Source organism: Drosophila ficusphila, unplaced genomic scaffold (assembly GCF_018152265.1).
Source record: "Drosophila ficusphila isolate 14025-0441.05 unplaced genomic scaffold, ASM1815226v1 contig_288, whole genome shotgun sequence".
NCBI classification, from domain to species: Eukaryota; Metazoa; Arthropoda; class Insecta; order Diptera; family Drosophilidae; genus Drosophila; species Drosophila ficusphila.
The window spans coordinates 752,822-769,322 of NW_025064191.1; the positions used below are offsets into that span (position 1 = coordinate 752,822).

The 16,501-nt window shown below is 40.9% G+C and overlaps 1 protein-coding gene and 1 long non-coding RNA gene across 5 annotated transcripts in view; one reads left to right on the top strand and one right to left on the bottom strand.

Moving 5' to 3' along the window:
* Window positions 1–298: 298 nt before the first annotated feature.
* Window positions 299–16,501, bottom strand: part of LOC108099002 — a 259,141-nt gene continuing 242,938 nt past the window's right edge. For 2 of the 4 annotated variants that reach the window (XR_001771897.2, XR_001771896.2), the window contains exons 8-9: window positions 3,412–3,491; window positions 300–434 (exon numbers count right to left, since the gene is read on the bottom strand). This is a non-coding gene — a long non-coding RNA (uncharacterized LOC108099002). Of the gene's footprint in view, window positions 435–3,411; window positions 3,492–16,501 lie in introns of all 4 variants that reach the window. The other 2 variants (XR_001771898.2, XR_001771895.2) reach the window with 2 other exon arrangements.
* Window positions 1,810–2,552, top strand: LOC108098997. The gene has a single exon (XM_017202229.2). It carries the CDS (start codon window positions 2,030–2,032, stop codon window positions 2,495–2,497), a length of 468 nt encoding a protein of 155 aa, XP_017057718.1. The 5' UTR covers window positions 1,810–2,029; the 3' UTR covers window positions 2,498–2,552.

The following is a 16,501-nucleotide window of genomic DNA, read 5'->3' on the forward strand; positions in this document are numbered from 1 at the left end:
GTCAAGAAAATGAAGTACCCCCAAAAGTATACTAATATTTTTATAATTTTTAATTTTAATACCTAAAAATTAAAAAATTCAAGAAAATAATGTACCCCCAAAAGTATACTACCATATTTTTAATTTTGGTACCTAAAAATTAGAAATTATTAAGAAAACAAATCGATTTAAAAAAAATGTTTAAATTTTATTTTGTTTATTTTTTATTTACGATCTTATTATTATTATGTATTATATAATATAATTATTACATATAATATATTATTATTATTACATATTATATAATATTATTATTACATATTATTTATTATTATTATTATATATTATATTATTTTAAGGCTATTAAAAAACTACGGCCTTCGCGCATCGTTATGGTATTGCCTTTCTTCAATCTATATGCTCAGCTCCCAAAAGTAATCCGTGGTATGATAAATCTGGAAAAGAAAAAAGATTTATTATATATATATTTATATTATATTCTAGCGGCATTATTTTTGTATAATATAAGTTTAGAAATATATATGGGACATTCTTTTGCCAATCGTACACCTTTTTTTGCGTCACCATTCCGATTTTTGCCAAAAATATGAAGCAAAATAAAAAGACACGTGTATCGGTATTTTGCTTTAAATTTTTTTTGGAAACTAGAGAAGCCCTACTATCTGTGTCACCGAATGCAATTTAATTGTCATTTTATCTTATCCCTAAGTTAGTTTCTAAAAACTGATTTGGAAAAGCTTAGTTGAAAATTTTGGCAAAAAAAAACACTATATTTTGAGTGGTTTTTTGGTTGTAATAAGGCCAAAAAGTGACTTACAGCGGAACCAAACACTGTTTTGAGCACTTTATGACCACAGTTAACGGGCCCGATCACTTTTTGGACGATTCAAAAAAAAATGATTTTTGGCCAATTTTCGCAATTTTCATAAGGGGTAACATCGTCATTTTTTGCGAAAAATGGCAAAATTTCAACTTTTTTGGGTGTTTATACCATCGGATTCAGAATTTTATCACGAATTCAACGAAGTATGCCGTTCCACATTTGGAAGAATATTTCCGGAGATATTGTTAAAAAACTGGAGTTTTTTCAGTCATTTTATGTAGTTTTGGGAAAAAAAAAAAACTTTTTCCATTGGTAATTTGTCTGTTATTTGGGCAAGAAACAACTTACAGCCAAACAAAATATAGTTTTGGAAAGAAGAAAAGCCCAACTATTCATGCCACCGAATGTCATTTAATTGTTATAGTTAATTGATCCTTTAGTTAGTTCATAAAAACTGATTTGGGAAAGATCAGTTGACAATTCCGGTAGAAAATACTATATTTTGAGTGGTTTTTTGGTTGTAATAAGGCCAAAAAGTGACTTACAGCGGAACCAAACACTGTTTTGAGCACCTTATGACCACAGTTAACGAGCCCAATCACTTTTTGGGCGATTCAAAAAAAAAAATTTTCATAAGGGGTAACATCGTCATTTTAATTTTAGGTGTGAATGCCATCGGATAGGAAATTTTATTGCGAATTCAACGATGTATGCCATTCCACATTTGGAAGAGTACTTCTTGAGATATTGCAAAAAAACTGGGCTTATTTGAGTATTTTATATAGTTTTCGGCGAAAAAAAATCCTTTTACACGTGTCGAATAAAATCTTCCATAAAAGCTGAACAAAAATTTTCATTCAATTCTAAGATATAAAAAAAAATTTTCTCGAATCCGTACGATTTGTAAAAGAATGTCCCATATGTGAATAATTATCACGTCCTCAGAGAGTTAATATACCACATAAAACATTTTTTCTACAGTTTTGTTGCACAGCAGGCTTCGAAATTTGTCTTTAGCTATTTCTAAATCTATCCTCGTTAAAATGGAATAGCAGGGTAACAGAGAAGAAGGCTAAAACCTGGGGTGCTTGTAAAAAATGCTCTAAGAATCAGCGGAAAAAGGGAAGGAGGCGACAGTGGGACCATCTGTAGGACGCAGAGGAGAACATAAACAAACACCCGCCGCTCCGCCTTCAAGACACAACCATGGCTTTGGCAGACGAGGGCAACTACGCCTTTGTGAAACAGGTGGCGCTGGACTGGCGGGAACTGGTGCGCGAGAGGCGTCAGAGCCTATTGTCGCCCACCCAGAGCATTTGGATGGAGGATGCCCAGCTGCCGATGGTGGAGCCAAAGGCCCGGACAGTTTCGATGATCGCGGCCGAGCGGCGGGAGTCCAGCTTCTACCGGCACCGCTTCTCGCAGCCTATGCCCGTTGCGATCGAGCGGCGGGAGGTGGGTTCAATATTGGCGGATTTCATCCAGGTCAGCGACGACGTCCAGCTCTTCATCTACCAGCCAATTCACGTCTCGCCGTCCCTGCGGGCCTCCATTCAAGCCATGTCCCTCAGTGAACTCAGTGTGGCCTCCACAAACCCGGAGCAGCATGTTGTTGCCGAAAATGCTGCCAAAGAAAGGGAGCCTATATTGACACCTGGGACCACGTCGCCCTAATCGTTAGACTTCCGCGATTCTTGCGAGGCTAGAGCAATAAAACTTATTCCTCGAATAGGGGTGTTTATATTTTTAGCTAAGTTAGTGGCTGCCAACGGATCTGACAGCTTCCTGAACTTTTTAGGAGAAATATTCTTTTTCCGATTCCTGCTCCTTTTGATGTCCCGGTTACCTTCTATCAAGCATTCTCAATCTAGACGTCCGATGACTTTGATGGATCTACGCCAAATGAAGCTCACTGCAAACTTGACCTGAGCAAGGGAACTCCACCTACGAGTATGTCAGCCTGAAAACTAGCTAAGGGCTTCTACAAGAAAGTTTCGCTTATATAAAGCACACGACCAATAAAAACAGAGTCAAGTATATAAATAAAATTTCCCCTTACTTTTCAGTAGCTATTTCTCTCTGTCTCGTCCACACGAATCTCCGCACATGTATTCCTGTCACGTTGTATGGCTGTCTCTGTCTACTGTTAAATTTCTAGCCCAGACACCAACCACTGTTAAGCCTCTAAGAGTTAGACCTCTCAAACCAACGCTAAGAAACGCAATAAAAGTAGCGGCAAATAATTAAATATTATAAATTAACGAAAAGCTAGTGATCTACTAAATTTCTGCGATCCTATACAAGTAGTATAGTATATACAATACCATACGAAGCATAAAATTTGACATCAGCCCTGCTTCTCCTTTTCTTCCTTTTTTTATACTCTTATTTTTTCTTTATTAATCCATCTTATAAAGATTATCCTTAGCCACAGCGAAATGATCAACACCAAAGCGAGCTAAGTGTGCGAACAATGAAAACATAATTTTGTTTACGCCTAGGGGGTAAAAGATTGAACGAAAAGTCACCACCAGAACCAGAGGCACCAGAGCAGAGGGCTCAACAATTATAATAATATGCTTACTTACCAGCCAGCCAAAAAGGGGCGTAACCAGGGTCCTCGACTTCACAGCACGCTCCTCAATTCGCGTGCCACAGCGGAAACTACCTAAAAATTAAATTTGCATAATTTTTAGTCCGTTGAAAAAATAAGAGCCTGATGATGGTTGAATAGATTATGGATAAGTGAGGAAATAGTGTTGGGTGACGTTTTAAGAGGGAAATGAGACAATTAATTTTATATCTTAATGGAAAAGAAAGATTAAAACATACATATACGAGTATGTACAGAGCAAGGATTTGGTTTAGATTTGTCTTTTATATTTTCTATTGTACGATTATGTAGGTTTTGTCTTCCTCAACTTTTGAGATTGTTTTTGATTTGGATTATGGAAATGAGTTGGCCTTGCTGATTGGAGATTGTCAATAAGCTGTACGGGAAATTGACTAGAGGCAGAAAGGGCGAAGTACTCGGCTCAACCCTTAAGCTATTCATTAAACTTTGTGATTAAACTGACCACAGCATGAGGGGTGGAAGGGAGGGGTTGAGGTTGAAGCCCTCACACACACGCCCATGTGGCACCCATTCCACCCTTCGGACCTGCAGCAGTTTAGTCAAGTGAAGTGAGTGAAGCGAGCCACGCCGACTGCTGACAGGCTCATTAAATGCCGCATTCAGTCGTCCTTCAAATCCAACCTCCTGCCTTTCCGTTGGCCACGAGCCAAAGTCAACACATCAAATTAAATGCCCCCGACCAGAATTCCACCCAAGTGGGCTAATTTTCCGAGCTCCAACCTTTAAATTCGCAAGAGGAAAGAGGGAAAAACACGCTAGAAATACAGACGGCAGAAACCACATAAATAATGCAGGGAAAATTGTGGAAAATTGCCGTAACAATTTATGTTGACATTATCTCGAGAGACATTTTTCTATCTGGCTTTCTGGGTTTCTTTCCTTTTCTGGATGATTAATTACCGAAAAAGAAAAATATTTGAATATGAAAAACGTTGCTTACGATAAGCGGGGGGCGTAAAACTTTTCCTTATTGCTCCCCAGTTGCCGATAAACTGGAAGGACTTTTAATGAACTAGGTATTTCATCATCTTTCCAAAGGAAAAAAGATTTAACAATAAAATTTATATGAAGTTCTTTTAATTTTGAAGCCGATTTATCTAAAATCTTTGCTGAAAACTTTTAGGCTGTGTTGTAAATTACTAGTAAACTTGTTATACCCTTGCGGAGGATATAAGGTATAAAGTATATATATTCGATCTAAGTCGAAATTCGTTTGTACGTCTGTTCGTCTGTCCATCTGTCTGTTTCTATGTAAAGTAGTCTCTCTAGTCTTTTAAAGCTACAGTAGTGGACACGAGTCTAGCACACTATGCAATCCCCATTTTTGAACTCCAATTTCACCTTTCCCCGGAGATTTTTCGCGGAATTTTTTTTATGTACGTTTGCTCTATTAATAGGAGAACATTTTAACCATTTTATGGTTTTCACCATTTAAATGTGTTTTCTCTTGAATATATCCTTTTACTCGCTTAAAGGAAAACATTCTCGTGTATTTATTTTACTCTAAACATATACAGAAAGGCGAAACCCCTAAAAGTACCTTCCCCCAACATCGACAATTCACCTTCTTCTGGGCTTCCAATAAAATTCGATTTTTGTTCGGCATCCTGACCCGAAGGAGAATCCGAGGAAAAGGTCCTGCTATTAAATGTAACTGCGTCGTAATTTGCATAATTTTCTATTCATTACATAATTCTGTCAATTTCCAATACATTATAATTTGTTAGAGAACACAGGGCGAGCACAGGAGAAAATATGCAAAACAGCATCCGAAGAAAAAATGGAACAAATTATATAGGGGGTTTTTCTCGCCGCTCTTTCTCTTTGTTGTCGTTCCTCTTACTTGTAATTTGTTTTCGGCTTAAAAAGATTATTTTATGGTGAAAACAACCCGAGGCCAAGTTGTTCAATTTTTTATGCGCAATATGCCGGAATCGAAAGGACGAGAACAGGTCACCAGTGGGGTAGAGAAATTAACACATTTGGCAGGAGAGATGTTCCAGATACGGTGAGTAAAGCCAAGGATCCGGAACTGCCAGAGCGTAACCTCGGATGAAGAAAAAAGAAACCGCAAACTTATCTAATCCTCAACCGGAACCAACACGAAAATCACGTAGCCATTATAAATGCAAATCAAGTGTCAATATTGCACATTCGAATATTTTCGCCACAAGGATTTTCATTTGGCAAGCGACTGCGAATTTTCCGTGTTTTCTTTTCCTTCGCTTTGCAAATCAGCAAAGCAAACATCTGAGACAAAAGTGGAAGGCCCAGTGCGAAATCAATTGGAATCCCAAATGTCAACTGAGTGAATTCATCGGGAGTTTCCAGCACATTTGCCAAAATCCTGGTCAGGCATACTGATGAGGAGTGCAGGTTACCGGAGAAGATAATGACGGGTGGCCAAATTAAGGGCTCTTATTTGGATTCTCTTGAAGATTAGTAGGTTTTTCTTGCAAAGGGATTTCTGAATGATTACGTGATTTGAAAAGCCCCTGAAGTACATATAGGCTCATTTATTATTTATTTATTTACCTTTCAGGTTTATGAAACGATTCTCATAGATATATTTTAAAGTTCCTCCATACGATTTATCCTCAAAGCTTAAAGTGGGAACAAGCAGTTCCTACGTGCCAAGTGGCTGTCAACTTCCGCTGGTGGAGACCCCTTTCCACCTAGTTGAACCCCCTCTAGAAACCCGCAAGGCAGCTAATTAGTATTTTAAGCTGCGACAAACTTGCAACTACCAAAAGTTTTACCCGCAGGCAGGTCAAAAGCCCAGGGGCCAAGCCACGAATACCTTTCCCTCTATGACTTCACCCTCGGTTCCTGCTGTTCCCTTCTGTTCTCCACCGAACTTAAATAAGTTGTCATTGCAATTTGACTTCTGCCCAGAGGCGTCCCGCCTCAAAGAAATTATAAGTATTTGATACCCACTTGTAACATGATCCCTCATATTTCCCAACCTCAGATCGAATCTCCCCCTCCCGAAATTTGCATTCGTGACTCAATACAAAGCCGAAAAGGTTACAAAAAAAACTGCAGCCAGACACGCGAGTCACGCGAATTATGCAAAATGAGAAGGAAAAGATTTAAGCTTGGGATGTTTGCAAAAGGTTTTTTTTTTTGGTTTTCCCCAGCAGCTCATAATGCTGTCATATGTCTGGCGATGGGTTTTATTGGGGAGCCTACATTAGCTGACATCTCTCTTCGGCAGTGAGGGAGTTATTAAGGTTTTATTTTGTTTTCTCCGACTCAAAGTGGCGTGCGAGCATCTTGACCTAATGGAAGACAAACATTTATGGCCCTCTGACCTTCTGCACCCGCTGGAAAGCCCCCTTCTCCGCGTCCGTATTCTCATTCATTCAATTACATTTTTGCGCACACTCAGCACTAAAGGGACCGCTCATAAAGCGTCAAAATTTCGTCCAAATGAGCAGGCTCTGCCGTCCGAGGAACGGCCTCCCACTTTGTTGTCCTTCATTAGAAACTGCTCCCCGGGGCATTCGATTCGTCTAAGGCCACACACATGAGTCCGAGTTCGAGGCTGAGTTCGAGGAGCAGTGAAGTCAGGACTCCGAGGGACATGTCGTGTCAACGCCATCAAAGTGTTCGGCCTCTATTAAAACTGACAGCTGAACGACCGCCCCACCCACCATTCTTCACCCTCCCCTCATCATCATCGCCATCGCCATCGTCATCGTCAGCTGAACCGCAGCGTAAACATTGCGGCTGGCTCAATGGACCTTGGACCTCGGCTCTGACGCCGCGAACCGAGTCCTGCCCCGTGTCCTTCCTGCCTGCTGACCATTGCATTTCCCCCGAGGCCGGGACAAACACATTGCCTCACTCAGCAATCTGCCTCCTTTTCCATCGCTTCCCCACATTTCTCAGCCAAGAACGACCACCACTGAACTAGTCGTCTTCATTGTGTGTCAATCCTTGAACTAGAAAAGCTAAATAATTCTGGGAATGATTAAAGGCTTTTCCTACGTCAGCGCAAGAAACATAAACAAAACTTAAAAAATGCATAATATAATATATGCCATATGAAATGAAACCTCCTCATAGTGGACAAATAAGTTTTGAATGCCAATCGATTGGAAATTGAACAAGAAATACAACAACAATATTGCAAATTATTCTTTACTGTTAAGAAACTTTTTTTTTTACCTATAAGTAATCCCTGTATGAATGGTGCTCAATTCGCAACGCCCCAATTGTAATTAGTAAGGGAACAAAAAAAAAAAAAACGAACCAGAAATTTTATGTTGTTTTTATGTAAATGTTAAGCTTTCTTTTTTAAGGGTTTCCCCCTTGCGATTTTTTCCGCTGTCTGCAGGTGGCTGTTGTGTTTTTTGTTGGATTTTTTGTAGATATTTCTTTTACAATTTTCCTATTTTACGACCATAGAAAGTAAACTGCCGAAATGTCGCCAAACATCAATGAACCAAAGGGGCAGAACTTATTTACTTATTAGGGAAATTTTTACCATCAATAGGATATTCTTTCTCACGCACGAAATCTGTACTTCTAATAAATGCCAAAGGGTTGAGATCCCTTTGGGTTTTAAAATACGCCACATTCCTGGCTGTATTGCTATAAGTTCATTAGGGCACACACTCGTTCCCACATGGATGGGTTTAATGGGAATGAGGGTGTTGTAATTAACCCGTTTGATGGGGATAAAGAGCCGCAAAATCTGGCGTGAAAACATTTAGCGCAGTCTTGAGGTCTACCACATGTGTAACTTTTTATTGCCACACAATCCCTTCCCTTCACTTTTAATGAATACAAGAAATCTGAATAAATGGGAGAGCTGCTATCATGTTTTCCAATTGCATTTTTAGTATTTACAACAGCAAATAAATAATTGCTTAGATAAGAACTTTCAAGTTCGTAAAGTTTTTATTTCTAAATGTTGTTATTTGTTTACCTAAAAAAACTCTGTTTTCACCTCGAACTTTTTTATTCATCTCCTCTAATGCTTTGCAAATTGACACTTGCTTGGTATCCAACACTCCCAGTTTCTCGCCACCCCTGGAAGGAGGACTCGAGTCCATCAGGAAAGTGATGAATGTGCAAGTTCCTGGCCAGTGTCCTGATCTGTGTCCCGAGCAGGGATGGCATCCGGCGCTAAATTGGATTGCATATCATTACTTTGCACTTGTCTGGCAACAAATTTTCGCACTTCCCTTGGTCGAGAGAAAAGCGGGAAAAAGTTAAGGAAAAGGATAATTTATGCGACTTCTAGGAAGTCCCTTTGATGGACATTCCTTTTAACTGCTCGCAGGGTGGAGTCTGAGCTCTCAGCACTCCGCCAGGGAACAATTGCTGGACAAATCCAATAAAACGAACTGCAAAGTTGCTCTTCATGTGTGTAAAATAATACTAGTTCGACCTACCGCCTTGTGTCATCGGAGCTCTTTGTGAACAGCAGAAGACAGCATGCGAATGAAATATATTGCCCAACAATGATTAATGTATTTCTTGGTAGTAAAACAAATACAGTTTTATTTTATTACAAAAAGTATTTGTTCTAAGATAGGTTCATCATCACTTCATCATCATTTGCTGCCATCCAACACTTACAGAAAATATAAATTTGCTTCTTTCAGTAAAGCAGATTTACCAGTCGATAGATTTTTTGCCTGTGACAACCTAGTTAACTTTTTTGACAGTTCAAATTGGCCTCGTCAAAAGGTTTTCCTAACCCTCAACCCAGCATAACCAGCTGACATCTGAACAAGATATTCGTACATATTTTCCTCCCCACACATTCCAAATGTCAAACTTGAGTTCGCCTGAAAAATGTGTGTAAATCAAGCTTAAGATTCGGGAACTTTGAGCTCTCGTCTGTCGGCTTACAAACCCGCTCTACCCTGTTTTCCCGATCGAACTCCCCTCATTACGGCATTCCCCCACACGTCCGCATAACTTCTGGCTTAATTCAAAATTAAATTTATCATCAATGCAATTAGTGGCCATAAATTAAGGATTCCCATCCGGCAGCGAGTCCGTCTCCCTGCGCTTTTCCCTCCGTGGTCACAAGTGTGAATTATGGCCGCAATGCCGCATAACCTTTCTGCATATCCTGCTGAATTCTCATGTGTGTCCTGCGGTCAAATTAAATTAAATTGTCCTTTTTCATTTCGATACACTTTCGAATCCTCCAGAGAGAAAGAGAGAGGAAGAGGAGTGCCGCATCCTCGTCAGCTCCATTAAGCCAATAAAGCATTCGTTTCATTGGATTACGTATGCTGATGTCGGGGAGCAGAGTGGGGAATATCTGAGGGGGAGCTTGGGGCTCCGGTTACACACACATGGTTTTGGGAAGGACATGGTCAGTGGGGAGTCCTGCGGCCCATGCCCGTTCTTTTTGGCTCAATTTGAGCTCTGATGAATTGGCCAAACAAGCTCAAAGGAAGCAAACAATTTGTACAAAGTGCAGAAATATATAAAGAAAAATTAAATTGATGAAAGGAGTTTGTTTTTCAACTTTTATGTCCTAAGCTAGTGTGCTTAAAAAAGGGGAAAAACAAGATTGCTTTTAGGAATAATACAAAACAGAAGAAATAGTTTAAAAATTGAGTTTTGATCTAAAAATCTAAAATAATGCTCTCTGATTTTGGTACAACCCATGTGGCTCAGAAAATTTGTTCACATCTGAAACCCGAATCAATCCACACCCCCTGTGTCTGAAACTGGTAAGGGTAATTGCTCATCTCCACCACTCGTTTTAGCTGGTCAAGTCTAGTTGATTAAATGCCGAGATAATCATTTAATCCTGGGGACCGAATCGCAGGCGTTGAGATGAACTTGTTCATGCATTATTCATCGTTTGGCTCTCATTACTTTCTCCGCTTTAATTTCTCTGACCCTTCCTGCTGCCAAATCTGGATTTAATAAGAGAAATGCAGCGAACCTAATGAACTTCCTGTTTGTCCTGTTTGTGTTTCCTCTCCTTTCCCGTTAGCTGCCTTCTATTTTGGCCTCTAGCCAAGCAGAAGAGATTTTCCCCAGCCATTCAGGCTTTTCCCGCCCTTCTCTGCTGCTGATTGTGATGGATAAACTATTGGGGAAAATTGCCTCGGAAGATGGCTAAATTTAGTTCGATTGAGTGCGTTTCAATTGAAACTCACTTTCTTGCTTTTGGCATTGATGTTTTCGAATCGCTAGCTCTGCCACGCCTCCATCGACGCCCAAAAAGACAGTTGCCAAATGCAGAGATTTTACACTTTATGCGTACATCCTTGCCTGATGATCCAAGTCAAGAAACAACAATACAAATCCTACAGAACTTAGCGGTTTAAGTTCTTGGTTTAGACAACTGGCGACATTTTAACAGAGACTTCCATCACTCCACTCCTTCAGAATATCCAGCTTTAGGACACTTCACCCCTTTGCAATTCTAGGCATTGCGTAATAAACCATGCTTTGTCATACAAATGACTTCATTAAAAGCCTCGCCACTTTCATTGCGCCAAATATTTCGTAATGAAAGCGCCAAACTGTCTTCAGCCTTATATTTGAAAATAAGATTGTATATATATTGTATCCTGACATCATCGCCAGGACTTTAAAAACTCCCAACAGAACTGCTTTCACGGCTGCGTTCAAGAAAAGTACGTTCACCTGATGACACAATAGAAAAACTGGCAAAAGTCAATTCCCATTCAATACAAATTGTCGTTGAATTCCCTAAATTATTAACCAGCTTCCTGGGGGGAACAGCTGAAAATAATTCGGATTTGAGGGAATTGGCAAGAGGCCTCGACAGATTTTTGCAAGGAATACTCAGACACGTTCCTTCCGAATTTGAATGGAAATAATCGATCCCAGCGGCATTCTCCTCCCAACAAGACGCGTGCAACCCCAACTTTAATCCCAGTTTTAAGCTGGTGTTATCTGCTAGATGTTTACCTTTCGGTCTCATCTCCGACTCTTCATTTCTGGGGATTAAAAAGAAATCCACTCGAAATTGAATACGATTAAATTCGAAATTGACCTCTGGCTGACCATATGCAAATGCCAGATAATCCCGGAACCTTCCCACCCCATCTTTAAATCGAGCTGTGAAAGTCAGAAGCCCCTTGTCCTTTTCCCTGTTGCTACAGCATTTTAAAATCGAATTTCCAGCCGCAACAAAAAAAGGGTGGAACGAAGTCAAGGGAGCAGGAGCTGGCTTTCCGTTGTCAAGGGTTGCTCTTATCGCATAGGGGTTCTATTCTGTTCCATAGGGGTAGAGGATGTGCTGCCTGCTCTCAAAACATAATTACGTGCATGTAAACAATAATTTAATTTCGCACTAATGCAGCAAATTTGTGGGCTGATTGTGGGCTTTGCTAACGAACTTCCATTCCGAGGAAGGGGTTACTGAAAAATTGCGGAGAGGAGTGTGCGATCTTCCATTCACACTTTGACCTTTCTAAAGTTTTTTTGGTTGGTTCAATCTCGTAAAACCCTTTCTTTCTTGTATCTTCTCAAGCTTTTGTATATGATTTATGAAGAAAGCCCATAAAGCTTTCACATAAAATAATATATAAAAATCAATAAAATCAATGCTTAACTTAGCAGAGAAAGTTAGTTGTTCCACATTATTGAACTGTTACTTAATATACTTACTTGAGGTAAGCTAGCTAACATTTTCATTTGGTTTATTCTGTAATTAACATACCGCTTTCTGCTTTCTTTTCGAGTCGGTGGCGAAACGGAAATCCCATTCAGTTTCAGGTTCGGTTGGCAAACATTGTTCCGACACTTAAATTTGCATAATCAAAATCAAAAACATCATTTCCATTCCTCCCCCGCCGGCTGTCAATATGCCACTTGGAAGCCGCAGTTGAGCTTTTAAAATTATGCAAATTCAATTTTGAGACACTTTTCCCGCCTCCCCAACTGCTGTCCCGAATTTCCTGCCTGCACTCGAAAGTTGAGACATAAATTCGAGTAACTGTATTAATATAATTGGCCAGGGGCGGTTGAGTTGGCTCTTAAAATTAGATTTAGACGCACTCATCCCCCTCGACTTTCCCTTTTCTCCTGATTACCTTTTGTTGTCCTAGCCAAGTGGAGTAGGACTCAGTTCCGGGGTTAGACAAAGTTTAAAGCTCCATTTACCCTGCAGTGGCCATAATTTAAGCCTCTATCTCCTTGGCCATAACTCGTTGCATTGCTGGCCATGAATCATGTTTAGTTTTGGACCTGCAAATCGTTTTATTATTCAGACCAATTGCGCTCCGACTATAAATAATTAATTTAGATGGTTTCCCGAGGAGGCTCGCTGTTCGGTGGGTGGAGTCCCTTATTTATGGTCTGGTTTCGGGGTCGGCTTAACTGTTGCTTTCTGGCCAGAGATTTGTGGTCTTCAGTGAGTTAGAGCCATTTAGATGTGAGATTACCTTTTATTGCTTTCGGTTGGAAACAAGGAAGTCAACTTTTGGTGAACAAAAGATGGCACAGAAGCTCTTTTTCTTTAAATTGTCCATAGCACCTCCAACCATTTTTGTTTTCTTCAAAAAGTTATAAATACTTTATCTTAAGGAAATTGTAAAACTCCTTTCAGAGAACCCTATTGCTGTCTTCAACCTTGCAATCTTTCTAACTAAATTCATTGTTTCCCTGCACTTCGTGTTAAATACAGCTTAAGTTCCAATAAGTATGGCTTAAATTCCAATACGAGCTCAAATTCGTTTGCCATTCAAATAATCAGATTGGCATTGATCCTTCCTCCTTCGATTTCACTGACGCCGCTTTTTCCGAACTTTCCGCTCCTGACTGAACTTTGAATGGCATCCAATTCCGCCTTTCACACCTTCTGTGGGGCATTTTCGGGATTCCTCCGATGTCCTGCTCACACGAGGATAATGCGTTTATGGCAGCTGCAGCCGTTAGCTGCCCATAAAAGTGCACATTATTGTAATGTTGCATTGTCCTGGAATGGCACTTTGAGCCCGGCTAACGGCAGGACATCGTCATCGCCGAGGTCTTGGCGCCTCAGATAATCTCGCTGGGGTCGAGAGTTGGCAGTTTGCCCAGCAGGACATCGCTCCCAGCTCGGCAGAGAAGTGTAAATGTTTTAGTGGATTATCGCCTGGCACGATTTTTATCATCGAATGGCATTCGATCGGAATGTCCTTTGCCGCGGAGCTCCACCTTAAGCAGCACCACTGCAACGGGAATCGTTCGCTTTGGCTTTGGCCAAGTGAATTGTACTTTGACCCAAGGACATTAGTTGGAAAGTCGGAGGGCATCCATTAGGCAAAGCCAGAAACCGTTTCAAATCTCGTTAGGCCTCCATTCCCCCTTCCTGCCCTTCTGAGGAAATTCCTGCTCCGCTCGAGGGTGGAAGTGGAGTTCATATAGAGACCCCTCGAATGTCAGCAATAAAAAGATAATCATGATTTACAGCCAACTTCAATATGTGGCCCGGAATGCCGAGGACATTCCGCAAAGCGCAAAAGTTAATGGGGGAGCAGTCAGCTCAGCCAGGATCTGCAAGCTGGCGAGCTGTCAAAAGTCCTTGTTCAACTGTCATTCGGCGTTTTATTAGCATATTAATTATAGGCAGCAGGGCGCAGCTTCCTCCTCCGCAATTAAATACTCCTGGAACTCCTGGAAGCATTTAAACTTTGACACCTGCAACTCTCCTCGGAATTCGCGCCAACTTTTATTGGCCTGAGCTGGGAAATCTCATTAATCTTCTCCGCAGCGGAGGTGTAAAAGCAAACAAATCTCTTTTTTATGGTAATTGAACTTTTTTATTGTTTCCCTGTCTTTGTTTCTCCCCATTTTGATTTGGATCCGTATCCGTTGCCACTGGATTACTTATCGATTTCATTTAATTAGTCCGACACTTTGCATACAAGTCAACTTGAAGGTCTCTACTTTCGGTGGGGAATCCCCCTCAAAGTTCCGAGGAGGCGGGGCCTTGGGGGACCACCGATTCCCAGATGGGCGGTAAACTAATTTGTATAAGCTAATTGAGAGATTTGCGCTGGTCAGCCAGCCCCGAACAGGCTATTTTATGACGTGTTCCCTCATTAGCAATAAAAACCAAATGGAAATGGCCTGATTAGCCCTGGAATCGCACTGCAATTGTGTCCAGTGAAGGAAAGGGGAGTCCCCGGGGAGGCGGGATCACGAGGGGAGGGGTGAAACTAATTGTATACTTTCTGGGATTGGGGGAGTGGCAAGCAAAATGCAACGATTTGTATTCATAGACAGATAGCCAATTTATGGCACTCAAATTTATGCGACGAAACTATCACGATACTTAGAACTTCCGCTTGAAATTTAAGTTTAATTTTGAATCATTTCTTAAAAGCCTACAAACAAGTTCTTAATTTGAGGTGCTGTACATCCTTAAATCACAAAATTATTCAGCCACTGCTAGTCTCCCCGTTGCCAGTAATTTACTCAGTCCACTTGCCAACCTTTCGCTATCTGCGTTTATGGACTAATAGATAATGGCAGCCAAGTTCTGGAATTGTTTCCATTTGCAGGCCAGGACTCTGCTCCTTTGCGGAGGACTCATTACGACGGCGTCGTTATCTGTCCCATATGAGAATCCCAGCGAGGAGGGGGCATGCCGAATGGCTTTATTGTAATTGTGCTGCAACATTTTGTTAAAATATGACATATTTTATGGCTCACAGAGCGGGCGGCTTGTGGGTTACTTCTGAGGGCTTATATCTAGTACTCGCATGTGTAATTTGCATTTTGCCCAGGACTCGGCATCCCGAGACCCTGTAACTCTGCATGTGCGCCAAATGAATTCGAATTGGTCCCATTTGTACTTTATTAGGGTTAAGTTTGGTTATTATCGCAGATAATGAGTCCAGGGAGTGGGAGCAAGAACAAGGAGTTCTCCACTGGAGATCAGGTACAAAAAGAGGATGACTACACCGGAAAACTTGGCGAAAAACATAAATTATTACGTTTTATTTGGTAGTGGTGAAGGTTAACCATTTTCTAATACATATCTATAGGAAGTTGAGCACCTTAAATATTTCCACAATTAATACATTTTAACTGTAATTAACCCACATTTTTGCAGTGTAAATAAGTTCATCCTGCCGCTTTCTGTCTGCTTCCCTCAAATTGCAAAATATGCGTGGAATTTCTTGTACTTGTGGCAGCCGAAAGAGCTCTCGAAAAAACCGAAATACATTTGGTCTCTTCGGGGTTTTTGTTGCCCGAAAATGTCTGGACCTTGAAAGCGATTTCTGACTCAGAACTCAAAGTGGAGAACCCAAGATGAGCAGAGCACCTTGTGGAGAAACCTTTATGAGGGGCAGATGGATATCGAGCCGAAAAGTATTTCGATAAATTAAATCAAATTTTTAAGATTTTTGTGCATGTTCAACGCGTGCAGGGAGTGAGGACAACAAATATAATTGGCCGCAGAAATAAGTCAAAGCGAATGAGAAATCTCCGTTGGCTTTTTCGTTTGCTTCCCTGACAAATTCAATAAAAATGCCACAAAATGTCATAAGAAAATTATGCACAATAGATTCCCGATTGATTGACACCCACACGCGTCGCCTTCATTTGATTCGCTTCGAATTGGGCCAGAATCGCCTCAAATTATATAGAGAAGGGAAATTGCCGTGAGCCAGACACGTGTCGCAAATGTGGGGGACTTTATAGAAAAAGTATGTATGCGGAATCTCCTCCACCCCTCAGATTAGTGGGTCATTCTCTGGGGTGTGTGTTTTAATAACTTGACTAAGTGTCGGCGACACAAAGTTGACAAATGTCTTAATAAAGTCTCGAGACGAATGCGATCCCCAAGGAGGAAGGGCAAGGACTCTCCCCAGACATGCAAATCAAAGAATTTATCACTCAGCCGAACGAGGAAGGAGAATCTCACTGGTCTAGTTCATCTCCATCGCCGATGCGGCCAAGTGTAAGACTATGAATAATAAAAAGGGTTAAATTAGCATTTCACATTTATTTGAGCGATGACATGGCGCGATACGACGGCTCTCCATCTTGGCCTTATCTGCGGGGTTCGGGGTTGCTTTGGGCTTAGGGCCAAG